We start from the raw sequence: 27,892 nt of genomic DNA, 5'->3' as shown, positions 1-27,892 counted from the left end.
TTTCAAAAAAGGAAAGAATCTGATTATTTAAATGTGATCACCTCTATAGTAGTATAATGGTAATTGGATTAATTGTCCCTTGCTAAAATGTCCCCCACTAAAATTACCATCAACAGTACATAATTGTAGATAAATGTATATGTGTATCATATTAGCTTTTAAAGGATGAAATCTTCCTTTATTGTGCTGCTGGCATTTTTATATAACAAATATAAAGTGATGGCCATTGAAACTAAGCTCTGTGCATGCTACAACAATACGCATGTTTTAAACATTGTTGTGAAACATGGTTGTGGTCCAAATAAGTTGCCTGTGTGTACAGAGAAAAAGTGTGTAGCAACCATGTTAAGGATTTATGTTTAATTTAAACAAGCTACCACCCAACTACCAGGAACCATTTTTTGTTGGTGCTGCTGGCTCTATCACACTTGCTGCATAAGTGAGGGGTGGGAAAGGAGGGCCTACTTCGCATCCCAAAGATCATTAAGAGTTTTAGGGGTGTAGTGATCCTGCCTGGTAGCCTTATGAACACACCAGAGAGGAGAGTGGTCGTCCAAAGAACTGGGTGTGAGGCTCAAACTTTTCCTGTCACGCCCCCCTTAACAGTAACAGAATCTGTCTACCCCCCACGCCCTCTTCCCCCCCCCCCCCATTACTGCACAGCTGAGACTTCTTCAGCAGTGGAGCTTGGGTTGAAGGCAGAGCTGGGGGCAGAAGTGGGAATGGGGGAGGAGCTGGGGTTAGAGGTGGAGCTGGTCTGGGGCGGACAGGGAGTGAGGGTGGAGCTGGACCTGGAGGCGAAGCAGGACTGGGGGCTGAATGGGGTTGGAGATGGAACTGGCCTGGGGATGTAGTGGCTCAGCCTCACCCTATACCCCTCCTGGATGTTCCCCTGTGCCCCCCTAGGGGGTGTGCTTCACACTTTGAGAACCACGGCTCTTAGTAAATGTGGGAGGTTTGTGTGTAGCATAGGGCTGCCACCATCCATAGTTTTAGGTACTTTGGGTAAGTATCCAGATTCTGAAATGTTTGAGGTTCCCACATCACCAGGTCTGTATGTAATTTTTGTTAAGATGGTTAATATTGCTTTGAAAAATGCTTTTGTATTTACTTTCCCTGTCTGGAACCTGGCTTACATTATACTCTCTAATGGGGTTGGCAGATAATGGGATGTATGATTTAGTACGGATGCCGATACCACTTCTGGAGGTGGAACCAAAGGTCATACATTCTTTTGTCAGCACCTGCCATTGTGTATGTCTATGTCTGTATCTCTCTCCTTTCTGTTTTCTCTCCAAAATTGACAAAGCATTGGTTGTCGTAGTTCTTTGGCAAATTTCAAATGTGTGGCATTTTGGAATCTTGACATTTTGAGCTAGAAGTGGATTTCACAAATTACTCTGAGAGAATATTTTGGACCCTTGAAATTTCAGGCAATTTTGATGACTCATAAAATAATATGAAACGCATTAGTAGTAAATGTTGAGTAAAATTTGGCATTCCGCCCCCCCCCCCCCCCAGTCCTGCAATCTGTTAGAGAAACATTCTTCAGCTAGAAAATAAGACGAAGCATTCCCTCCTAGATCCATTTAATGCATCTCTTACAAGTAGTGGGGCTGCAGTAACTTCATTCCCTGCAGATTCTCTCTCCCTGCTACACTCTCAATACTAATTCTGTGAGTGTGTTCTGGAGATATCTCAAAGTCTTTATTAAACAATGAATTAAATACTCTTGCTTATTTTACAAAGTGTTACAGATTCTTTAACTTTCAGCTGGACAACCATCTGACATAAGCTGAAAAGACTTCCAAAGTCCTGTGAAGTCATGAGAGAGACTCCCCTTGACATCAATGGGCGTTGGATTAGGCCATTAATGTCTCATCTGAAGGACAGAGGAAATATTTGGTTTATTTGATTTCAAAGAATAGTCTCTCCATTTTTTTCTGCAATGTATCTTTCCTGTATATATCCTTATGCCCACAATGGTAAATGGATTAAATAAAAGAAATAAGGGGAAATTTTTCAGTATCTTTCCCCTACAATGTTTTTTAAACCCATTTTCCTAATGGTCAAAATATTACAGGCTTCAGCAGCAAAGACAGTCAATGTCCTGATGTATGTAATTTTAGAATCAGTCTTTCTTTTTATTTATTAAGGAAATAACAGAGCAAACAAATTGAGATGCTTGAGACCCAGCTTTGCCTCACTTGTTTCCCAGGGGGATGACACACTGCCTAGATCTCTAAAACAGACACATCTAGTAGCTGAAAAATGTAGCTGAAAGCACATTTATAGAAATACTCTTTTAGTTTGCAGCCCAAACTCCCTTCTGTCTATCTCTCTAGCCTTCCTCTATTAAATTCCTTATCTTGGGTTCTTGTGAAGAAACTGAAGAAAATCTGAGCCCAGTGTCCTGCCTGAGTAGTTGAGCTGGGCAATAGGGAGATGTGCAGGGGGAAGAGAGAAAGAAACAGGCATGTCCACACGTGCATACCTAGACGTGTGTCTGTATTTAATATCCCAAAGCTGCAGAGGGGTTGCACTGTGCAATCAGAAGTCTAAGGATGAAAGTCAATGCATTTATAACTCATTGTGTGAGGAGGACATGAGAATTCACAAAGCCCCATCTGTCTCTCTTTATGCTAGTGCACAGGGTGTACATGGCCTTTCTGTGCTTTGCATGTCTGCTCCAATTCCCCTACTCCAGTTGTATTGCAAGGAGACCCTATACAATAGCTGATGCAGCATCAGAATTAGCCCATTCATATAGCTCCTAATTGAGCTTCCAACTTGTAGACATGTTTCAAGGCTGCTCAGCTGTTTCTCCAGTTTTGCTGCATACTTTGGCTGGACTGGGAGAGAAAGCAGTATCATCTCTTTTAAGCCCTAATGCTAGTGCTTCTCTTGCAGTAGAACTTCAAAGGAAAACTGCTGGTTACCCTGTGTCAGGGATCAGGGCGTGGATGATTGTGCCTCGTGGTTGAAGGAGGGATTGGTAGACTGGAATAGCTCCCGGGGGTCCAGATGCCGGAGCCAAGGGTCAGAGCTAAGGTCAGAGGTCAGGAATAGGAGCCACGGGTCAGAACTGGATTACCTGGAGTGAGGCAAGACAGGGTCATGCCTGGGAACAAGCAGGCGCAGGGGTTATTGTAGCCGTGGGCAAATGCTTTGAATAGCCAGCATTCCGCTGCTGGTTTTAAGACAGGTTTGTGTTGATCCCCTCAGCCAGTTGAGCAATTTGGCCAATCAGGAGAACTCAGTTGTGGCCCAGCTAGCAGATAAGTAGTCTAACTGCAGACCCTTACTCCTGACACTCTGCCAGCCTAGTCACAGCATTCAGCAATGCTGAAGACAGCTGGGCAGCTTTGAAATGTGTCCTTGAGTAGGGAGTTAAACTAGTTAGACTCTTTAGTTCAAGGTCTTGATGTAAGAACTCAAGTTCAGGAAGTGTGTTGGGGAAAGGAGAGCAGGAGGAAAACGAAAAGCCGGTGGGGAGGAGGGGCAATTTAAAACTGGCCACCTTTCTCTCCTAGCTGACCTCCTGATTCCAGCAGCCTCTCACAGGACACTTTTTAAATTTTCTTTTCCATTGAAAAAAAAACATAAAACTAATTTTTTTGTGTATTTAATATTCCCAATTTAGTGTTTCTAGTAAGAGGGAGATGAAAATGGACAGAAAAACTATGCTCATTGAAAGTAAGAGAGGAGGCTGTGCAAGCAAAACAGACACCTGAAAGAAGAAAAAGGTCAACAAATGATTTTACAAGAAATCTAGTCAGAATTGCCTGAAGTAGGTGTTTATATTCCTTCCTTCTACTGTCAAGTACTTTCTATGGTGGAAGGAAATACTGCATAAATCCTTCCCCAGATCAGTTTTTAAAATATAATTTCAAATTAAGCATTGATGCTCTAGCAGCACTAAGCCACGCTAGACTGTCTGGGCTACACTCTGATAGTAAACTATAGATGGTTTCCCAAGGGGGCTGAAGACATTCAACTTTCAGCTTTGTTCTTGGAGTGTACCCATAGCCTACATTCCAGTGTAATTATCAATAAGTCACTATAAATATGTAAATATACATTTTTTTCTGCAGAATACTATACAATATATTTCCTGTGAAACAACATTTATACTAAATGGAATGACTTCTGGTATCAGTCACTCCATTGAGTATGTGGAAACAAAGGCATCCTTAATTAATGTTTTGGTGTCCATGGGACATCCCAGCCTAATTATTAATCATCTTTATTCCTTATTTGCCAGCTGAAGACAATGCAGTTGCCTAGGATTTTATCTCAGGAACAAAATTGCAAGTGGAATAAAATCAACACGTGTTCTAGTGTCTTCTTGAGTATTGCCTTTGACATATTGCCTTTCCTCGTGGTTCCATTAATACTATTTGTCATTTAAACACATTTAAAATAGTGGTAATGTTTTACTTATTCCTTGTATGCAAGCATAAAAAGGAAGATCTCAAAATCTACATTGTAAAAATCTTTGGACATCATATTTAAACAAAGACAAAAAGGATTGCTTCCCAAACTATTAGATTGAGGTGTGTGGGTGTGTGTGTGTAAACATTTCAAAATCTTTTTCTCCCTCTGCTTCTCTCTCTCTCTCTCTCTCTCTCTTTCTCTCCTGGGCCCAAATCTCAAAATTGACACATGCATTTTAGACCCTTTGAGATGCAGGGTTGCTTGGATGTTGGATTTTAGTTTGGGACTGATATGTTATTTTATATTCTAGTGATACACCCCATTTCCCTGATTAGTGTAAATGTGAGTGTCAATGTACCAAATGCGTTTAGATGCCTTTTAGTGGCCTGATGAGCTAGGAGCCAAATGTTGAACCTCAGATACTCCAAACATTAGGCCTTATAGACTCTTCACCTGGTGGGTTCTCAGTAAGTACTCACGTTCACATATGGTAACAAATAAGCCTCTACCAAAGCTGTCAATAAAGAAAATATAAGTATATGAGATACAAACTCTTAACTAGATGTATGGCTGGTGGGAGGAAAGGTAATTATTAACTGAGACTCTAGGGAGCAGTTTAATAGGAATGGGCAAGCTTAGGGTTTCTTCAACCTGGTAACATAGATGCTCTTTCAAGTCCACTGGCGAGAGATAAGTTTTAAACCCTTGGCCTCACATGTCTGGGCTTGGCTTTGCTTTTGATGTGTGGATGTTGCCTGGTAATTAGAGGTGGTTGTGATTATTTTTCCCTGTGAGAAATGTTGACAAACTTTTTTTTCTTTCATCAAATGTTTTTCCTCTAAAAATGTGAAATTTGTAAAAATATAAAAAAATTGTCAAAAACAAAAAATACAGTTTGATTTTTTTTAATGAACATATACTTTTTTGATGAAAATTTCAGTTCAATCAAAAAGGCATTTTCTATTGCAAAACATGTTTCAACCACCTCCACTGGTATTCCAGGTGGGGTCCATTCATGTCATCTCCCTCCTGTCTCAGTCCAAATGTGATCAACATCTTCACTTTCTGGGTTCTTCTGTGTGTGGTGAAAGTCAAGTTGTACTCATTCACCTGTTTACTGAAGCTTTTTCTACAGCCCCACCCTTTCCCTTCCGTGTGGCCCTCAGCTCTTCACTGTGGTGGAGACTTGTTCCCCCTGCTGATGAAATCTCTAAAGCAGAAGTTCTAACTCCTCTGTAAGTGATCCACCACTCCCAGTTTTTGCTTTTTAAGAACCTCCCACATTAAGGGCTTTTTACAGCATCTTGAGAATTGTGTCTGTCCTAGGCCTCTCTTGGAGCAATTCTGACTTTCTATCCCTTGTCAGACTTTCTCCTTGTTTTCTCTCAGCTGCAGCTGGCCCAGCTTACTGGGACTCCTGCTCAGATCTCTCTTCCCCAGTTGTTGCTGCCTGTGGAAGTTGTTTGCACTTCCTAATCCCCAGTTCTAACTATATATGATTGCTTCCAGTAGCGTAAACTCAGATGGCCACAGCAGCCACTCCCCATATGACTTTTGCTGCTGCCTCCCTGCTTATCTACTCTCCTTCCCTTTTGCTCTCTGGCCATCTCCTGGTCATTCCATCTAGTTTTTTGGACATTCTTTTGTCCGCAGATCTCCTGAGGTCTAGCAGCAGCCACCTGTAAAATTGTTCCAATTTTGCAAATTCATAACCTAGTAGGGTTGCCACCTATCCAGATTTTATCTGGACAGTTCAGTTTTTGGCTTCTGTGTCCAGGCGCCATTTAGGGTTGCCAGGTGTCTGGTTTTCGATCAGAAAGTCCAGTTGAAAAGGGGACATGGCAATCCTAATGGCATCTGAACCAAACGTCTAGTTACCACGAGGTGGGGAGGGTCACCAGGTCGTTAACTTGTGCCAGCCCCTGCTCAGCCAGGGCCGCCTCCTATCTGCAGGTAGGTTCCTTGAGACGATTCACTGAGTGATGGGAGAAGAGGAGCATGTGACAATGGTGGGGCCTTGAGGGAAGAGGCTGAGAAGGGATCTGGGTCTCGGTGGTCCAATTACCAGTAATTAGAAAGGTGGAAACCCTATAATCTAGTTCATTTTGAAGAATTTTTTTCTTTCTCTATTACACCCAACTCTAATGGAAGTGTATGGCACTTTTAAAATTGTTCTCTTAGCTTTCCTACTCTTAATCAGTACCTAAATATACTTGTTTTTACTCCAGAGCATCACATTTCCAAATATATCTTCCTTTGGTCTGTAAGTAAAATTACCTTCCTATCTTGATATGTTGATTATTTTGTGGTTGAGCCCATTTCCCATAAATCCTAGAGCAGGGATAGGTGAACTACGGCCTGGGGGCCACATCTGGCCCTCCAGATGTTTAAATCTGGCCTTTCAGCTCCCGCCGGGGAGCGGGGTCGGGGGCTTGCCATGAACCACACAGCTCCTGGAAGCAGCAGCATGTCCCCCTCCAGCTCCTATGCATAGAGGCAGCTGGGGGCTCCGCATGCTGCCCCTGCCCCAAGCACTGCCCCTGCAGCTCCCATTGGCTGGGAACCATGGCCAATGGGAGCTGCACAGGTGGTGCCTGTGGATGGGTAGCGCGCAGAGCTGCCTGGCCACACCTTCGTGCAGGAACCGGAAGGGGGACATGCCATTGCTTCTGGGAGCTGTTTGAGGTAAGCACCACCTGGAGCCTGCACCCCTGACCCCCTCCTATGCCCCAACCCCTGTCCCAGCCCTGATCCCCCTCCCGCCCTCTGAACCCCTCAGTCCCAGCCCGGACCACCCTCCTGCATCCCCCAACCCTTCATCCCCAGCCCCACCTCAGAGCCCACACCTTCAGCCAGAGCCCTCACCCCCCTCCCACATCCCAACCCCCAATTTCATGAGCATTCATGGCCCGCCATACAATTTCCATACCCAGATGTGGTCCTCGGGCCAAAAAGTTTGCCCACCCCTGTCCTAGAGCTGATAGAACAGATGGAATTTGAGATCATAGTAATTATGCTTGGAGTATTTTTGCATTCCTGTCTAAAGCGGAAAATAATACGGAAGCTAATTGTCAATAGATTATTTGAGTTGATATTGTGTTGAAGTAGGCTGAGGCTACAGAAAAACTACTGAGATTTGTTTTTAACATTACAGGTAATTTTTGGCTCTTGTGTATTTGTGTTCATAAGGCAACTTAGACTGGACAAAGATTGTTTTAATATAGGTTAAGTAAACATTTTCTTCTAACATGGTGTCTTAACTGGTGGGATACAACCCTAAAGTGAGTTACCCAAGAGTTGCCAGAGGGTAACATAAAATCAACCTGCTTCCCATCCAAAAAATATCCAGCGTGACAAAACAGGCAGGCTGATAGGACCTCGTTTGATTGAAAAGGGATGGAAGGAGCAGCACACTCCCTCCACCATCTAATACTACTGCTCTGACTTCCTCCTTCTTCTGTGCAGCTTTTCTCTCCACAGCATTTTGGACAAATGCAGAGCATCAGTGCCCCAACGTAGAGCTTTAGGTACAGGGAGAATCAATCTTCCCCCAGATACTTCATCTAGTATCTGAAACTAGCCTGGTTTACATTCCTGTCTGTCTGTCTCCGTCTGTCATCACCATATTATATGAGCACCACAAATTTATTTTATTTTCACAACATTCGTGGGGGGACTGAAGCACGGGGAGAGGGAAACTGAGTCTGTGGCAAAGCGGAGAATTGAATCAAGGTTTCCTGTTTCCCAGGCCAGCAACCTAAACTCTGCAAAAGGCTGCAGGATTCAGGTTGCAGCAAGAAAACTGCATCTGGTTTTATTTAAAAAAAAACAAAACAAAAAACAAAAATAAGTGAACTGGAATGTGAGGGAGGGCTTTGAAGTAATAGGTATTAGTGAAACATGGAGGAATGACAAAACTCTGTGGGATACTGTAATACTTGTGTGTAGAACAGATTAGATTATAAAGATAGTTGGTGAGAAATATAACTGAAAGATTGCATAGAATCTAATGAGCTAAAAATCTGAGTGGAGAGGACTGTGCAGTGGAATCTGTATGAGTACAAATCCCAAATAATAAGATTGACTATATTAAAAGTAAGTTTATACTACTGGCCTCCAAAAAAGGAAGTACAGAATAATGCTGAGAATGTTGAAATATGCATACAATAAATGGTGTGTGCTCTTATTAAAAAAAATCTCATCTTCACACTGTCGCTTAATTGTCACTTGCAGAATTCATTTATGCCTCCCATACTCCTCCATCATGAACATTATCCCTTAACTAATGGTTATAGTTTTTAAAATAATATCTGTTCTTGACAAATGGATAATTTCAGGAGCTAATGACCAATCTGGAAATTAACAACCCGAGTCAAAGCCTTAGGGTATTTGACTTATAAATATTTATATTTGCAAAAGGAATAACTGAACTGATTTCTCCTTTAGAATAATATGGAGCACAAAACATAGGGAATTATTTAGAACATAGGAGTAGTTAGTTAACCTCTTCTATGTTTAACCAAATGTGGCTTATTATCTTTGAAATATGACTTCTGAAAATATGCTGCTAATAGTCTTACCCAGTGACTGTTACTAAACAGAAACTGCCATTGGTTAATAGTACTAAGTTAAAATATGTATTCATTTCTAAAACATAACAGCTAGGCAGTGTCCTAATAGTATGTTTTTATCCTGTTGTGTTATATTATTTATTTACTCTGGAAAAAATGATCAGCAGGTGAGAGAGAAAAAAGAAACCATCTTTACTCTGACTCCACCAATCCAGAATTGAAGGGTTTCATCCTGTCAGGATGATTGACAAGCAGCAGCAATAAGAAAGTCCAAAATTTTGGCACTTTTGTAGAAAGTTTCTGTGGTACTTTATCATCTAGACGAACAGGAGTTTAGGTGACTAAACCATGATAAAGTGTCTGGAGATGATGGGTTTGCCTCATGCATCTAGATGAGAATATATCTTGTCTTACTTATTCTATTGCATCACCATAGTTTGGCTGAAAAGACGTTTTTACATTAAAATATCTACGTGTCATGGTTGCTCTTCTTATTTTCCAAGATCAGGTTTTGGAACAAATTAAAACTAGTATATTACTTGTGACATATCTGTCATATTCACTGAAACTAGTGATGCTGTTGGTGTAAATATGAAAATATTTTAATAGATATGCCAAATATGGTTGAAGTTGCTGTTTTTCACTCATTCAGAGAATAAGCAGGTGTACAACAGACAGAATAATGTCATGCCAAATTAAGGTAGTCTTTTACAGATAGCACTGAGAATTGATTTTTAAATGAGACTTTCTAGCGATCAGACATTAACTATGTCATCAGGATTTCACTCTACTTTCTATTAGCTTTGCCACTTAGACAGTAATGATTTAATCCCATGCACAAATGTGAACATTAAATGCAAAACCTTTATTAATGTATTAAGAAACATGCGAGTTTCTATAATATGTTGAGATTAGAGAAATATACACAAACATTCACTGAACATATATATTTTGATATATTTATGCTTCAGCTAAAATAAAGAAATAGTCAAGATGAAAAGAAAAAAAATCCTCAGTAATAGTGTTCTTAGAACTGATGATGTATTATAATACAAGTCACTCTTGAACTATTTCAGCGTGCAAGTGCATCAGTGAGATGAAAGGTGGAAGGGAGAATTTTTAATCTCAATAGTTCTGGAAAAGGAAATTAAAAGAATCTTTCACCTATTGAACACCAGCTACTAAGTTGCCACATTATATTAACTGATCAGAAAGGAGTATCATCAAGCTCAGTTAATTATGCACACTGTCCCTCATTACAAATGACTTTAGCACGAAGCGGGGAGATGTACTGATGAGAGAAAAAAATCAAATATAGAACTTGACTAGTTAACACTATCTGAGCTATTTTCACTACAGTTTTGCTACAGGCAAGTGTAAATTTCTGTATATTTTTAGAATCTGAATGAGATTTTCATTCCAGTGGGTACATTATTGAATATTTCTGTGTGAAATTGACTTCAATGGGACTTTTTCTGTGTGTTAGGAATGCAAGATCAGGTTCTAAGAATGTGGTTTTGATAAGAGTATCTTTAAACCCTGCTTTTTAGAGAAGCCTGTCCAATAGGTTCTGGGAAATTAAGACAGGGCCAGCTTTTACTGAAATAAAGCTTATTATGAAAGTGGAGATCATGCTAACTCTTGCTAATATTTTTAGTCAGATAAAATGCTTTGTTCTTTGGGATGCAAGTCCATGTCAAGTCAACATTTTGTTCCTGAAGTTTCTTCTCCTGACTACTGAGATGAAAGAGCCTACAAAGCTTTGACTTAAAAAAGCACAATACATCTCCAAGATACTGTTAGAAATGAAATCTTATATTTTATCTCATGGTTATCATCATGGTGGGAGAGAAAAAAGAATAACAAACCTGTGGTAAGAGAGATTGCACTTGATCAGCTTTGGACAAGCTAACAGAGGTCGCACAGAGACATTTGTCATTGCTTCTGTGCTTAATAGCAATTCATACGGTCAAATAGAATTTTTTAACATTATGTTAATGTTTTATTAAAAAAAAAAACTAACCAAGTATGACAAATGGTCATGTTTATTTTACTAGCTTTATGACTCTGTTGTATGTGTTGCCCCCTTCCACTCATCCGCCTAATTAACCAAAAATTAATCCAAGGTTACAGTATCCTCTGGATCATGGGGAAAATAGACTGGTTTCAAACATGAGGCATCTTGTGTTTCATTACTGGTATTTTTAGATTTGATTGCCTATTAAGACTGAATATGGTATCAATTCACATTTAATACACAAAGTAGAATTTGAATAATTAAGTAATACCTCACAGGTACACTTTTTGATAGGCATCACATGAGTAGCAGCAGTTATCAAGGAAGATAAAGCTTATGGTGTGTGTGTGTGTGTGTGTGTGTGTGTGAGAGAGAGAGAGAGAGAGAGAGAGAGAGAGTTGACTCTGCTAATTCTGCAATATGAATCAAGACAAGACATTCTGCTACAGATCTGCACATTAATCAAGCCATACTCTAATCTTTGTCCCTTTCAGTGCAAAGTCCATCTCAGCTGCTCAGCTCCATGTGAACTCCCATGCTGTGGATAAAGTGAGGCTAGGATTTGGACCTCTGTGTGTGTGTGTTCTGTAGAATGAAAGCTTCTACACAGCTCTCTGTGTACGCATTCAAGGCCAGATCATACCCCCCTGGAGGGGGCTCTGATACAGATCCCTCCATGTCATCTCATCCAGAGAGTGTCCTCCTATCCCCATAGAAAGGACTGCAGGGCTAACCTGTAAACCTGGCAAATCCTTTGTGCATCTGCATCTGCTCTGGTCTCTGGTAGTTTCCTGAGGCATTGCAAGGCCCAAGTCTTCTTGGGCTCCTCCCCTGCCCAAGAAATGGTCTGTGGAAAAGGTAATGGAACCTCATGTTGTACTATCTTGTCTGGAGAATCTATGTGGGAGAGGGATGATGTGCATTCCTGCACCCCCAATACAACAAACTTCTTCCACATCAACCTATTCAACCCCTACCCCTCCCATGAACATGTACCCTGGAGCCAATAAACTTTATCTGTGGGGTCTGGAGGGAGGGACCAGTGCTGTGGAGGCAGCTGAGATCTGCACAGGGACAGCCTGGTGTGATGGCTTGATGCAAGTCCATTGAAGTTGATGAGAATCTTCCCATTGTCTTCAATGAGCTTTGGATCAGGCCTTGCTTATGAATACTGGGGAGAATGGAGAGCAGTGATACATGGAGAGCAGTGATATCTGGTTTTGTCTCTTGTAGATGTTAACATTTTGTGCTTCTTTCCCTTATATTTTAAACATGGCTAACACCTTTTAATGTCTCTGAATAGATATGGCCTGCCTGCAGCCCACTCTTGAAAACCAGCTACTCTGATGAAAGTGCAGACAGTATAACTGTTATCGCACGAATGTACTTCTTTAACGGCTATATTACATAAGGAAGGGTCTCAAATGCTACTTTTCAAACTTTGTAACTGGATGGTTTTAAAGATTATCGATCATCATCATGAAACATTAGCCCTTTCCAAAGACTGACAGATAAAAAATAAAAATAACTTCAACTGAGCCTACTTCTGTTCTCCTTCTCTTGCCACTTTCTGCCACTCCTCTAACTTATTCATTCACTATCACAATATTTCAAAATGACCAAAACCTCAGTTCTTACTAATTATACGCTACATGCACAGCATGATGTCATAGTCTCATAATTGCAGGCTATTTGACAGTCCTGCAGCCTGGTTTATTTGATACCACTTTTTGTTTTACTAATAACATGTCAGGACAAGTCCCATTTATTGTCTCTCTCTAATTCCACTCCCTGCTCCATCCCCATACACAGCTCGATCCTTCTGCCCATTGAAGTCAATAAGAGATTTGCCATTGACTACAGCAGGTATGTGAATAGGTCCATAGGGTCCACAGAACTTGACTTGTTTATCTTTTTATTGACAGAAGAACTTAAGCACATAGATTTGTAGGTTCCCCTCTGCTTACACGGGTGGGAGATAGCTAAAGATGCTGTCAGAGCTAGGAGCAGTCAGTGTTTCATCTGCATAATCCTCAAAGTCCATCCCACAGACCACCAGGTTGAGGCTTCGTGACCATTAGAATTGGGCATATAGCAGGTGAGAGAGGGTAAAGCCAGAGGAATGACCACTATAAGTGGCATATAACCCTCTTAACCTAGTTGATATCGGATCAGAAATTTAGGTGGGAGTTAATGGTACTAACTCCACATCAGGGCTTCTGCTCCCCATGGGTGGGGGTCTTGTGCAGATGGGTTCAGAAGGAGGTGGAAAGGGCCAGTGGCATAAAGGCATGTGGTGAAGCTTTGCTGCCAATTTTCCATGATACAACTGGTTTTCTTTTTCTAGAGCCCCATTTTGAACTCTTTCCTCAAGCCACGATTACAAAACTCTTCCCTTCAGGAAGGAAGGGGGAGAATGCAACGTGGTTCACCTTATAAAGTTTCCAGTGAGCTTTTTTTCTCCCACTGTTTTTCCCCCCTCCGCTCCCCAGGACAATTAAGACCATAGTAATTTATGCAAGAAAATTAATTGGCTTCATCATGGAAGTTATCATGAAAACTACATGTTTGAGAGCTGAATAAAGCTAAGAGTTTTTGTTTCCAACTCCGTTCTGAGAGAGCCTGTAATTCATTATATTTCATTCATTGTGAAGTTGTATTGTTTTGTTTCCTATTTGGACATGGCACATAAGATCATTTTCATCCGTTGCCTTAAAGGCAGTTTAACTAAAGTATTATTTATGAATTCTTGGTATCATAGTGTTCTAATAATCTGAAATGCTTGTGGTTTTTTTGCACACTTAAAATCCATCTTTGTGGATGATTGAGCAAACTGGCCCTATTTCATATTTTCCTATTCAAAAATTATTGAGAAGCCATTTGATAATACATAATCTAAATTGTAAGGCCATAATGAAAGCCAGTTTTATTTCCTGCCCTAAAAATGGTTTTATGTACCACAAATTCCATGCTCACTACAATTCACAAAAAAAAATGGAGTACTTGTAGCACCTTAGGATGTGTACACTACGAAATGAGGTCGAACTTATAAAAATCGATTTTTAGAAAGTGATTTTATACAGTCGATTGTGTGTCCCCACTACGCGCATTAAGTCAACGGAGTGCAACCACAGTACCGAGGCTAGCATTGACTTCTGGAGCGTTGCACTGTGGGTAGCTATCCCACATTTCCCGCAGTCGCCGCTGCCCATTGGAATTCTGGGTTGAGCTCCCAATGCCTGATGGGGCAAAAACATTGTCACGGGTTGTTTTGGGTACGTGTTGTCAGTCGCTCCTCCCTCCATGAAATCAAAGGCAGACAATCGTTTCGCGCCTTTTTTCCGTGCGGGCGCCATACTACTTTCAGCAGACGGTGCAGTAGGATGGCTAACTGTCGTCATCGAACCACCGCTTCCGCTGCCACTCTGCCCTCCTGCTCTTGTCTCGATAGCGAATTTCTCCATGTTATGTCTTAGGGGCTCCCTCTTCCGCTGCAACTCTGCTCTCTTGCTCTCATGAATCCACCTTGCAGGTTGTCAGCCACTGCTTCCATTGCTCTCCTGATGGTCTTGTAGGGCCGCTTCCGCTGCAACTCTGCTCGGCTGCACTTGTCTCACCATAACACAGCAAGCAGGCAGCCCGTTCAGCTGTTGTGTTCTGGCAGCAGATGGTGCAGTGGGTCTGCAAACCATCATCATTGAATGACTGCTTCCGCTGCCCCTCTGCTCTCCTGCAGACGCCATACCACGGCAAGCATGGAGCCTGCTCAGATAACTGCAGCAGTTATGAGCATTGTAAACACCTTGTGCATTATCATGCAGTATATGCAGAACCAGAACCTGCAAAAGCAGGCGAGGAGGCGATGGCAGCACAGTGACAAGAATGATGAGGACATGGACACAGACTCCTCTAAAAGCACAGGCCCCAGCAATTTGGCCATCCTGGTGGCAATGGGGCAGGCTCACGCTGTGGAACACCAATTCTGGGCCTGTGAAACAAGCACAGACTGGTGGAACCGCATAGTGTTGCAGATCTGGGATGTTTCCCAGTGGCTGTGAAACTTTCACATGTGTAAGGGCACTTTCATGGAACTTTGTGACTTGCTTTACCCTTCCCTGAAGCTCAAGAATACCAAGAACAGAGCAGCCCTCACAGTTCACAAGCCACTGGCGATAGCCCTCTCGAAGCTCGCAACACCAGACAGCTACTGGTCAGTCGGGAATCAATTTGGAATGGGCAAATCTACTGAGGGGACTGCTGTGATCCAAGTAGCCAACGCAATCACTGAGCTGCTGCTATCAAGGGTAGTGACTCTAGGAAATGTACAGGTCATAGTGGATGGCTTTGCTGCAATGGGATTCCCTAACTGTGATGGGGTGATAGACGGAACCCATATCCCTATCTTGGGACTGGACCACCAAGGCAACCAGTACATAAACTGAAAGAGGTACTTTTCAATGGTGCTGCAAGCACTGGTGGATCACAAGGAATGTTTCACCAACATCAACGTGGGATGGCCAGGAAAGGTGCATGATGCTCGCATCTTCAGGAACTCTGGTCTGTATGAACAGCTGCAGCAAGGGACTTACTTTCCAGACCAGAAAATAACCACTGGGGATGTTGAAATGCCTATAGTTATCCTTGGGGACCCAGCCTACTCCTTAATGCCATGGCTCATGAAGCCATACACAGGCAGCCTGGACAGAAGTCAGGAGCTGTTTAACTACAGGCTGAGCAAGTGCAGAATGGTGGTAGAATGTGCATTTGGACGTTTAAAGGCGTGCTGGTGCAGTTTATTGACTCGGTTAGACCAATATTCCCATTGTTATTACTGCTTGCTGTGCGCTCCACAATATTTGTGAGAATAAGGGGGAGAGATTTATGGTGGGGTGGGAAGTTGAGGCAAATCTCCTGGCCGCTGATTACATGCAGCCAGATACCAGGTCGGTTAGAAGAGCACAGGAGGGCGCAGTGCGCATCAGAGAAGCTTTGAAAACCAGTTTCTTGGCTGACCAGGCTACAGTGTGACAGTTCTGTTTGTTTCTCCTTGATGAAAACTCGCCCTCTTGGTTCACTCTACTTCGTTGTAAGCCAACCGCCCTCCCCTCCCCCCTTCTATCCCTGCTTGCAGAGGCAATAAAGTCATTGTTTCAAATTCATGCATTCTTTTTTAATTTGTCACACAAATAGGGGGATAACTGCCAAGGTAGCCCATGAGGGGTGGGGGAGAGGAGAGGAGGGAAGGACAAGGCCACACTGCACTTCAAAACTTATTGAATGCTAGCCTTCTGTTGCTTGGGGAGTCCTTTGGAGTGGAGTGGTTGGGGGCCTGGACACCCCCACCCGTGGTGTTGGGTGTCTGTGTGAGGAGGCTATGGAAGGGAGGAAGACAGTTGATTGCACAGGGGCTGCAGTGGCGGTCTGTGCCTTTCCTGCACCTCAACCATATGCCAGAGCATATCAGTTTGATCCTTCAGTAGCCTCAGCATTGTATCCTGCCTCCTCTCATCCTGTTGCTGCCATCTTTCCTCTTGATCCTGTCACCTCTCCTGTTGCTCCCACCCCCTGGTCTCTCCTGCGTCCCTCTTGTCCTCATGTTCATTTTGTGCTTTTCTGGACTCTGCCATTGTCTGCCTCCACGCATTCTGCTGGGCTCTTTCAGTTTGAGTGGACTGCATGAGCTCAGAACATTTCATTGCGAGTGTGGTTTTTTTCGCCTTCTTATCTATGCTAGCCTCTGGGACTGAGATGCTAGTCACAGCACTGAAACATTTGCAGCTGTGGAAGGAAAAAAGGGAGATTTAAAATTTGAAAAAGACACATTGGCCATTTAAAAGGAGGGGCTGATGTTTTCGGGTTAACTTTCAGCACAAACCCAACTAACCCCCCCACCCACCCAATTCTCTGGGATGATCGCTTCACTCCTATCCCCACCACGTCTCTAACAGCGGGGATGATTTCTGTTCAGCAAACAGCCCAGCAGGAACAGCCACCTCTGAATGTACCCTGAATAAAATTCCCCTATTTCAACCATGTGACCACGAATTATATCACTCTCCTGAGGATAACACAGAGAGATAAAGAACGGATGTTGCTTGAATGCCAGCAAACACTGGGACCACATGCTGCCATGCTTTCATATGCAATGATTCCAGACTATGTGCTACTGGCCTGCCATGGTAAAGTGTCCTACCATGGAGGATGCAATAAGCCTGCCCTCCCCAGAAACGTTTTGCAAAGGCTTTGGGAGTACCTCCAGGACAACTTCATTGAGATGTCCCTGGAAGATTTCTTCCCCATCCCCAGACATGTTAACAGACTTTTCTGGTAGCTGTACTGGCCGCGAATGCATCCCAAGTCTTCAGGGCAAAGTAATCATTAAACACGCTTGCTTTTAAACCGTGTATTCTATTTACAAAGGTACACTCAATAGAGCTGCCTTCTCCGCCTTCAAGGTCCGGGAGCCCAGGTTGGGAGGGTATTGGATCCATGGTGATAAACAGTTCCTGGCTGTCGGGGAGAATGGTTTCTCTGCTTGCCTGGTATGTGCTGTCTTCAACCCGCCACTCCTCATCATCTTCCTCGTCCCCAAAATCCTTATCCCTGTTGTGTGAGACTCCCCCTTTGCAGGAGTCCACATACAGGAGTGGGGCAGTGGTAGGGGCACCCCCTAGAATTGCATGCAGCTCATCATAGAAGCAGCATGTCTGGGGCTCTGACCCCGAGCGGGCGTTTGCCTCTTGCGTTTTTTGGTAGGCTTGCCTAAGCTCCTTAAGTTTCACGTGGTACTGCTGTGGGTCCCTGTGATAGCCTCTGATTTTTTCAAATATTTTGGCAACTTTTGGAACAGAATTCTGATAGCATGGATTCGTCTTCCCATACAGCAATCAGATCCAGTACCTCCCGTTCGGTCCATACTGGAGCTCTTTTGCAATTCTGGGACTCCACGGTCACCTCTGCTGATGAGATCTGCACAATCACCTGTCCTGATCAGCTTTTGCCACACTGGCTAAACAGGAATGAAATTCAAAAGTTTGTGCTGCTTTTCCTGTCTACCTGGCCAGTGTATCCGAGTTCAGAGTGCTGTCCAGAGTGGTCACAATGGAGCACAGTGGGATATCTCCTGGAGGCCAATACCGTCAAATTGTGTCCACATTAACTCAAATTTGACCCGGCAATGTCGATTTCAGCTCTAATCCCCTCTTCGGGGAGGAGTACAGAAATCGATTTTAAGAGCCCATTAAGTCGACAAAAATGGCTTCGTTGTGTGGACAGGTGCAGGGTTAAATCTACCTAAAAATCCTGCTAAATTCAACCTAAACTCGTAGACCAGGGCTAAGAGACTAATTCACAAAGGAATCTGTATGTTACTTATCACTTTCCTGCTGTTTTTTTTTTTAATACAGTGTACTGCTCTTACGTTTCCTCAGCACATTGTTAAGCTGAACCTGGGCAAGAAGCTGATTGATATGGCTCTTTGTGCCCTGACTAAATAGCAAAACATACAGTAGTATTTGTCTCTGCACTTGCGGGGGAGGGGGAATGGAATGTAACTAAATCTGTTTCAACTTGAGTAATGTGACATTTCTGTTCCTTTCATGTCAGGCTTTATTCTCTTCTATAATCAGATTTCATAACTGTATTTATTTTTTTTTCATTTGAATAATCTTTAAATAAATGTAGGGGTTGTGTTGCTAGCTAATTAGTGACTATTAATGTGCCTACATTGTCTTTTTCCAAATCTTTGGGTTTAGTGGTATGGATCCCAAGTCTTGCAGGAGGGCATCTTTATTTGCCAGGTACTTGACTAATAGGTAAAAAGTAATTCTTCCATGACCTCGCGTGAACCTCGCACATCTAAAATACAGGGGACAGTGCCGTTTCCTTGTGGGAACCAGAATATTTCTTCTAATAATTATAATACCAGGAAGGGCTTGTGTACAAGCAGACATAGCTTTTTAAAAAAGGTACATGCATAGACAACTTCTGTGAAATCTGTATTCAACAAAACAGATGTTGTTAATAGAAGGGGTAAGATTTGCCATCCTTTAGTGGCAGTGCCTATCGGAAGAGGCATGAAAATCTGAAAAAAAAAAAAAATCTAGCTCTTTTTCATAAGAGCAAATTGCACAGTTGCACAAAAGGAAAGCTAAACACTAAAGCATTTGTAGAGTCTGGTGGACATTTAAAATGGGCACTGGCCAGGAGTGTCAAATTCAACCTACCTTAAAGACCTTTTAGTGTGTGGAAAATAGCCTCAATTTCAATGAAAACTGTGTTACTGTTTGTTTTTTAAATAAAAAACTCAGCTGACTCCTATCAAACTTTTGGGAGGAAACCCTACCTGCATCATCTTTACAAATCATTTTGGAGAAGCAGAGAGAATTGTTTATACCCTTAATATTTTGTTTGTTTTAGCTCCTCTATCCCATTCCCTGGTCCTGTTTCCCCACCACCACCCTACATTATTGTTTCCTATAATTAGTGCAGATACACATCTGTTTCCAGGCTATCACCTAATCACTAAGGCTATGTGGATAAATGGAATATAATTACAATTTGGTAGAAACTGAGCATTCTGCTTGTAGTAGTATTGTTCTTGTGTTATTTTAAATCAGGTAAATTCAATGTGTGAAGCAGTGGGGTTTGTGGATTGGAGATAGTTTTCTGCAAAATATATTCCTTATTTTTACATTTGAAAACTGTTTGAAAAAATTGGAGAGGGGGCAGTTGTATGATGATGAAGCCATAAGAAATTGTTACCATAAAATACAAATGCCCTGCAGATTGTGTAGAAACTGGTGTATTACGTACAAATATTAACAGAAGTCATTTTTTGTCCCCCTCTTTTTCAGTTATTTTTATTTCAGTTACTGCGAGGACTGTCTTACATCCACCAGCGTTACATTTTGCACAGGGACCTGAAACCACAGAACCTTCTGATCAGTGACACGGGGGAATTAAAGCTGGCAGACTTTGGTAGGAAAGCAGTTAATTAAAAGTCTATTTTATAATGTTGTGGGAATGTCAGACAGATGGCTTCATTGATATTTCCTGTTCGTTAGACACACCTACTTTATTGCAGATAATTGTAATTTTTTCTCCAGAGGTAAGAAATTGATTATGGTCAACATATTTGATTAAAACTAGTGAGTGGAAAATAAATAAATACTCCAAATCCTACTAGAAAGGGATGATAACACTGAAAGTAGTTCAGTTCTCATTATCTCCATAACTTAAGACTTAGACTTCAGGAGAGAATCTTTGAAAAGGCCTAAGGACATACAGGTCATGTCTAGGGGACAATCATTTCTGTGTGCAGTCCTGGGGACATAAAGATCTGGAAATAGGATTTAACTTTCATGAAATGACCAATGATTGAATGAGGCTTGAGGAAATAAGAAATCAGTAACGTTCTTCCTGATGATTAGAAGAAACAAGGATTATATGGACTGATTTCAATACCCATTGTTGATCCCTTGTTGGCATTGGGTGACTCTTTGTAAAGCATCTCGGAATGATACATTGTTCACCCCTTTCTTGTAAAGATGTCCCTTCTCAACACTTCCTTGAAAACCCTCCTTTTCTAGCAGCTACTGTAGCAGTCCCACTTCCTCTAAAGGATAGTTCTAGTGTGGATGTGGAAGATGGTAATGCTTTTCTTGGGGTTTGTCTACACTTACAGCAGCACAACTGCATTTAGTGAATATGCTACCTACTCGACTGGGAGAGTTTCTGCTGTGAGTGTAGGTACTCCACCTTCACGAGAGGAGGTAGCTATGTCGACGGCAGAAGTCCACATGTAGACATAGTGCTCTGTATACCATCTGTTAGGTTGGTATAACTACATTGCTTGGGGTGCGCATTTTCTATACCCCTGAGAGACGAAGTTATACCAACACAAGTTCCTAGTGTAGACCAAGTCTAGGTGACTTAAAAAAAACACTTTGGCTTATCAAGTGTAAACTTCCAAATACTGACAAAGTGCTTGAGGAGTTCAGTATCTTACTCTGGACCAGGTTCTTAGCTAATGAAAATAAGCATAACTCCGTCCACTTCAGTGGTACTACATCAGCCTATGCCAGATGAGAATGTGGCCCATCAGCTTCTTGAGGTGCCTTTTTTTTTTTTAAAGCCCGCCCTATACTCTGGGCTTCCCATTCTATTTACCAAGTGTAATGAGGGTACCTTACATGCTAATTGACAATTTCAGTAGTAATTTAGTAGTGATTTTGTCTGTAATTAAAGTTACTGTGAGTAGCAGCTGTGTGTGTGTGTGCTTAATGTGCTGGGGGAAGAAATCGAGCTTCATTTGATCACAGTTCATATAAATTTGATTAGTCTGTAGATTGTGAAGCAGCTTAAAGAAACAATATCAGAAACGAGTCATGTATAGCCTTACTCACCATTTTCTGTTGCTATTTTTTAATACTTGGAGGGTGCCACAAGATTTGAACAAGAAATGCTTATTTAAAAGAAAATTTGAAGACCTCTGCTCTCCGGGATGATGCATTGTAGAATAAAATTCCATTTCTTAGAGAAATTCATGAAACACAGGGGAATCATTAGATATTTATGCTTGCAGTGAAATATACGGTAGTGCTCTGATGAAATATATGCCATTTGAGGTGACTTATTTTCTTTGTTGAAATTGCTGTTTTTGCCATATCTGTTAAATATATAGAGATCCAAGGATGATATGAAAGTAACTTGAGTTATAGTCTTAAAAGAATCTAAACAGTTCAAGGGGAGAGTTGACAAAATAGCTGATTTTTTGGCTCAGTAACCAAACTGAAAATCAGGAAAAAAAAATTTGTTAGTTTTGAGCTAAAGTATGGGGTTTTGTTTTTCTTCACAAAATGAAAAATCACAAATATATTGTTCAGGCTGAATGAAACATTCTGACATTTCAGAATTTTTAAAAAGTATTTTTTGTTTTTGTTTTTTTTAGCTAAAACTATTTACCGAATTTGACTTAAATTCATAAATAGTTTTCATATCCTGAACAATACATTTTTTGGCAAATTTACCATTTTCCAAATTTTTTTTGCCTAGTTCCACTCGTGAGGTTCTGATGACACTGTGGCTTTGGCTGGTAGTGAAAAGTATAGTTAAAGTTGCAGACAGTTTTCATTTTAATCCCACTTTTCAGACCCTCTTAACTTTCCTTTTGTACTGATGATTCTGTGTGACTGGTGGAGATGTTTTTTAAACTGAGAAGTTCCATTCAGCCATTTTGAGTTAAACAAGAATGAAACAGGCTTTTCCCACTTTTAAAAGTAATTAACTACATTTTTTAGACATGATCATAGGAAACCCAGATGTAGTTTCCAACTTCTGGCTTTGTAGTTATTACTTTGATTATGAGCTCTGTGAGGCAAGGACTGCCTTTCATATATCTTTGTACAGTGCCTAGCACAATAATGTCCTGGTCTATGACTATGACCCTTAGGCATTATGTAACACAAATAAATAATATATAGTGCTCATCTGAAAAGAACCTTTGTTAGGTTGGGGGAGGGGATTAAATAAAAACGAAAAATTATAAGAGATGTAAAAATTACTTCAGTTCACAGCCTGTGGGAATCAGCTTAAGTTTTAGCTGAGCCTTATGAAATCCTTTCCTGTTTATGAAGTCACTGCACATCCTACTTGTCCAGTTTGACAGGCATAGATCTGCCAGGATAGTTGGTGTGAACTGACTATACATATCTCATTGTAACACACAGAACATAATCCTCCAAAAACCTTCCTAAACATCAGGGATAGGAGAAAATTATGGACATTTTTAAAAAAAGAAAGTGTCAGCAATATTTGCTGAAAACTGCAATAGCCTGTAAATTACCCTTGCATACACTAAACTGGGTCTAGGTTACACCCTTCTCCTTGGATTGAGAGCAAGCAAATAGGTTATCAAAATTTAGAAAATTCACCACCTCTGGTAAGTATCTCATTGAACTGGAAACACAAAATCACAAGAGACACTTCCCAGTTTCTAGCAGACCACTTGAGCACTTCTAGATTATATCACTTGTTACCAGCTTTCACCCCCCCAGGTAAGGAAATGCTCTAATTGCATATTTCTGGTGAGATCCTGGCCCCAGTGCAGTCCATGGCAAAACTTCCATTGACTTCAGTGGGCCAGCGTTTCACCTCTTTGTGTTGACAAGAAATCAAGGCTCGTGTGTAAGGCTTGCATACAGTTTACTTTGAAAGCGCACAAGCCATAAATGAAGACCAGGTAGAGATAATACATGTAAATGAAAAAGTCCTTACAATATTCAGCGCCCATATTTCAATTGCACTATGATGGTGTCAGGGAGAATTTTTAATCCTTTGTTTGTCTTGATTAACCAAAAAAATCTATGTAATCCTCTATAACTGATATTGAGAGAAGATTATAAGTCTCTATTTTTCCAAGTTATTTTTTCCCTCATGGCTCATGACCTTGTGAAATGGAAAACCAGACGGGTTAAATTTCCCTCCAGAAAATCAAGATGAAAAATTAAAAACTACGAGGCAAATGGCTGGAGGGTCATGACCCCTTTCACTGACGGCATGGGAAATGAGAAGAGTAATATCCCTCTCTTTTTATAATACTATGTAATTATACAAAATAAATGACACTCTTCTACCAAAGACATAAAATGAAACCTTTTTGCTGTTGAAGCTCTACCTCCCCCCAGCTACTTCTTCTCTAGAAAGTTCTTTGGAGGGAAATTTGTGTAAATTATATTTTGGATTAATGAGAATACATTAGGGGGCTTTTTTTAAATTAGAAGAGAAGCCAAGGAGAAATGAGCTTGTGTCAGAGACAGGATTGACTTTGCCAGTGTAATAAATATAAAATCTTAGTCTAACGGCTTTTCAGTCCCAGAAGAGAAGACCTTTTAGAATTTGGTTTCATAAGTTTACAAGAATCAACAGTGCAGCCCTAGTTTTTAATTCAGTCTCAGGTTTTTTATTCCCTCTGTGTAAGATATCAAATACTCAGAAGTTGGCTTTGGTAGATCATTGTTCTTGGATAAACATGCTGAAGGAAAAGCACTCCTGCTTGCTAGTGCATCACATTGCAGCTGAGATGGAATCTTGGAGTAACAGTAGACACAACCGTTTTTTTGGTTTTTGTTTTTTTTAAACTGTGGAGAGTTCCCAGATGTTGATACTCTTGTGTGTGTCATTCTTCAAAGCAAAAAAGTAACCAAGGGAGGCTTGCTTTTGTATTGTGCCTATGGAAAGAGCATTTGTGAGATGAGACCCAGCAATCAAAGGCAAAGGGAAAATAGATCAGAGATGGTATCAAATTAAAAATTGATAAAGTATAAAAAAAATTGCTTTTATGACATTGTATGAGATGGAAGAATATGTCTAGAATAATTGTTGCTACACAAAGTAGACAAGAAGTAAACTCTTTCTATTCTAAAACTAATGTAAATTCTAAGAAATATTAAAATATGCTAGGAGTTCTCCGTGTGAAATGATTAAATAAGAGCAAGAATTAATTTTGATCTTGTTTGTGAATTTGATTTAAAGCTTTTTTTTCAAACTGTCCTCTAAGTAGAAACAAGGTGCTAAACTACTTTAATGAACAGAGCCATTTTCAATTACAAATTGAAAAGAATACAGCCATTCGTTTTAAGCTACCTACCATACAAAGAAATCAAACTTCCTGGCTAATTTCCTTCAGCCTCAGTTCACAATTTCTTCACTTAGCTATTTGTATATATTAATCCTCCTGTATTTGCAGATACGTTTGTTTAGCCTTTACACAGGATTGCTTTTGGTGTGTTGAAAAACTGATCAGTTTTGTTTGGTGATGTCATTCTGCAGAAATTTTGAAAGCTGCAGTATTTCTCAGAATAAACATATTTATCTTAACTATAGACAGTGTCAAATGATTGTGCAATATCTGATAGAAGCACATACCAAAAGATATAACCCTAAAAATGGCATACTTTCCCCTCCAGAAGTAGATATGATCAGATTTTTTTTCCAGGTCAATAAGTGCATGATCTATATTATTTATTATATGGACACTTCACTTTTTCTTTATATTAAAGCAACATAACAATAATGATATTTCAGTTATCATTACATTTCAACTTAATGTAGGAAAGTGTCTCCTCATAGACTTTCACAAGAAAACAGTGCTTCAAAGACTTTGAAGGGAAATAAGGATTGAAGTATTGCAGACACTTTCTTGTTCAGTTTTCATATAGAAGACATAGGGTGGGTTTTTCAAAAGTTCTCAGCATTGGGCCAAACACTACCTCGGAATTGACTTCAGTGGGGGGAGAATTAAGCAATTCTGAGCACGTTTGAAAATCTGATTCCTAGATTTCAAGTGACTAATTCAACCAATCTGTTCTATAAAGGTTTTCTTACCATGCCTATTACCATAGTATCTGCTGACCAGCTGATTAGAGCCATACTAGTTTCATATTTTATGTTTGGTCCTACTCTGTCATCTAGAAAGCAAAGATCCGGTTGGGGTATTACAGGGGAAATGAGTGTTCTGTAACCTTAAACCAAATCACATCTGTGCCAGTTACATACTGACTTAACAGGTTTCAGAGTAGCAGCCATGTTAGTCTGTATTCGCAAAAAGAAAAGGAGTACTGGTGGCACCTTAGAGACTAACAAATTTATTAGAGCATAAGCTTTCGTGAGCTTTTTCCACCAAATGCATCCGATGAAGTGAGCTGTAGCTCACGAAAGCTTATGCTCTAATAAATTTGTTAGTCTCTAAGGTGCCACCAGTACTCCTTTTCTTTATACTGACTTAAATTACAGTATACAGAACGCTCAATTTTTAAAAGCTATTATTTACTAATGTTATTTTTATTAAAGGTGTAGGTGTAAATCAGGAGTAACTTGGGAAGTCTGGTGTTATAAGTATAAAAGTGGTTAAAATGAGGAAAGAATCTATACCAATATGCCTCAAAAATATAGTAATGTAAAACTGCCCAATGAAAATTAAAAGCATGCACAATGCCTTTGAGATTAGGCACGCTGCCCTCAGCTGTCAGTGTACTGAAAATTCCACCCAGCATGGGTGTAGAAAACAGTGAAAGTTTAGCTTTAGCTTGGAATCGTATAACTTTATCAACTTGTGCGGTTGTGGGAAAAATTAGCCAAAGTATCAGTGGGGCTGTTGTCCTATTATTCCAGTAGATTGATATACCTATGCCACCAGGAATTCAATTTCCGGTGTTTTCTTGCTGATGAAGCTTCCCTGGGACCAGCTTTCCTGGTGCAGCACCAGGGAACAGCAATTATTTGTGCTGATAGGATTCTGATGAACAGACCTACGGATGAGAGAAGTTGGAGGCTCCTGGAGCGTGGGCTGTATTTTGGATTGTGCAATTACTGTAGAGTACAGATGCCTGCTGTGTAGTCACTGCTTGTAATTGACACTTCATTCTCTTTAGTATGTACACTGACTTTTACAAGTTATTTTAGGCCCTTGCTGCAAGCACAACTTTTATTTTTATTATTTTTGTTGCCAAGATAGTGTGTGGCTATGAACATCTAAATATTTGAGAAGAGGGGCTGTAAAATACAAATATAAAATACAATATTGAAATAGGAAACAGAGACCAGAACAATAAAATATTGCCGGCTTTATTGTAATTGTCAAAGATAGAGAAATATCTAATGCTGTGTATTTTTGAGATTACATATTAAATGGAGTTTTTGTTTAAAGTTGCATGCTCTTCTCTTACATTTGAAAGATCACAGTTAGAAATGACAGCTTGAACAATCCTCTTGGGAGGTCTGAGCTATGTGTGGTTACTCCAAAGAGTATGAGTATTGGTGGTCAGAAACTCATGGGTCCCTCAGGGTCTGTGAAGATGTATGGGAACCTGTAGGAGGCCTAAGTCATCTGCATGGAGAAGGTCCTGTTTTAAATTTTCAGGGGTTTATTAATGATCAATAAAAGAAAAAATTTCAAATAAATATGATTAAACCTTAAGAACATTCTTAAAGACATAGAAGTTGATTAATAATAGATAGCATGAGCTAAAAGGTTTGGGGTTTGTGGGAGTTGTACTCAATGGAGATGCGGTTTAAAAACTGGATGCTGTACAGAGACCAAGAAAGTTTCTGTGAATTTTCATGGAGATTTTTACTGTGGAGTGTGTGTGCTTGGAAAAGTCACAAGGGACCAGAGCAGTACCATCTAGTTTACCGTTAAAATGAGAAGCTATGTTGTTTAACCTAAGGGTATGTCTTCACTACCGCTGGATCGGCGGGCAGCGATCGAGCCAGCGGGGATCGCTTTATCGCGTATAGTCTAGACTTGATAAATCGACCCCCGAGAGCTCTCCTGTTGACTCCTGTACTCCATCGCCGCGAGAGGCGCAGGTGGAGTCGACGGGGGAGTAGCAGCGTTGACTCACCACAGTGAAGACACCATGGGTAAGTCGATCTAAATACATCGACTTCAGCTACGTTATTCACATAGCTGAAGTTGCGTAACTTAGATCGATCCCCCCTGCCCCTCCAGCGTAGACCAGAGCTAAGAAAATAGTTTTTTCTTCTCAATAAACATTCCCAGAAGGAAATTGTCTTTATAGGATAATGTATATGATCCCCAGATAATTGATTCTGTAAATGTGCATAGATACCATACACTATTATGCTTTACTGTGTCAATGGCCCACAGAGTATCAGTTCTTTGATATTGATACAAGAGATCATCCTGGTGCTCAAGAACCTGTTACATTGGGGTGTTGATGATACAGAGACAATAAGGTTGTTTTGCTGAGCTCTTCTGAATGTGTGAAAGAGCTTTAATGTCTCCAAAGGATTGCTTATGATCTCTGTGTTTAGAATTATGACAACTCTGAGGGTTCCCCCCCTC

At 40.9% G+C, this 27,892-nt stretch overlaps 1 protein-coding gene across 6 annotated transcripts in view; it reads left to right on the top strand.

Annotated features, from left to right (window-relative positions):
• CDK14 (cyclin dependent kinase 14) overlaps positions 1–27,892 on the top strand; it is a 512,169-nt gene that overhangs the window by 264,538 nt on the left and 219,739 nt on the right. For all 6 annotated transcript variants that reach the window (XM_038392686.2, XM_043509345.1, XM_038392687.2 and 3 more), the window contains one exon: positions 19,881–20,004. In XM_038392686.2, coding sequence (XP_038248614.1) covers positions 19,881–20,004 — 124 coding nt within the window. The remainder of the gene's footprint in view (positions 1–19,880; positions 20,005–27,892) is intronic.

This window comes from Dermochelys coriacea, chromosome 2, assembly GCF_009764565.3.
Source record: "Dermochelys coriacea isolate rDerCor1 chromosome 2, rDerCor1.pri.v4, whole genome shotgun sequence".
NCBI classification, from domain to species: domain Eukaryota; kingdom Metazoa; phylum Chordata; order Testudines; family Dermochelyidae; genus Dermochelys; species Dermochelys coriacea.
The sequence above is the reverse complement of the archived record's forward strand: the minus strand, read 5'-3'. Positions and strand labels throughout refer to the sequence as shown.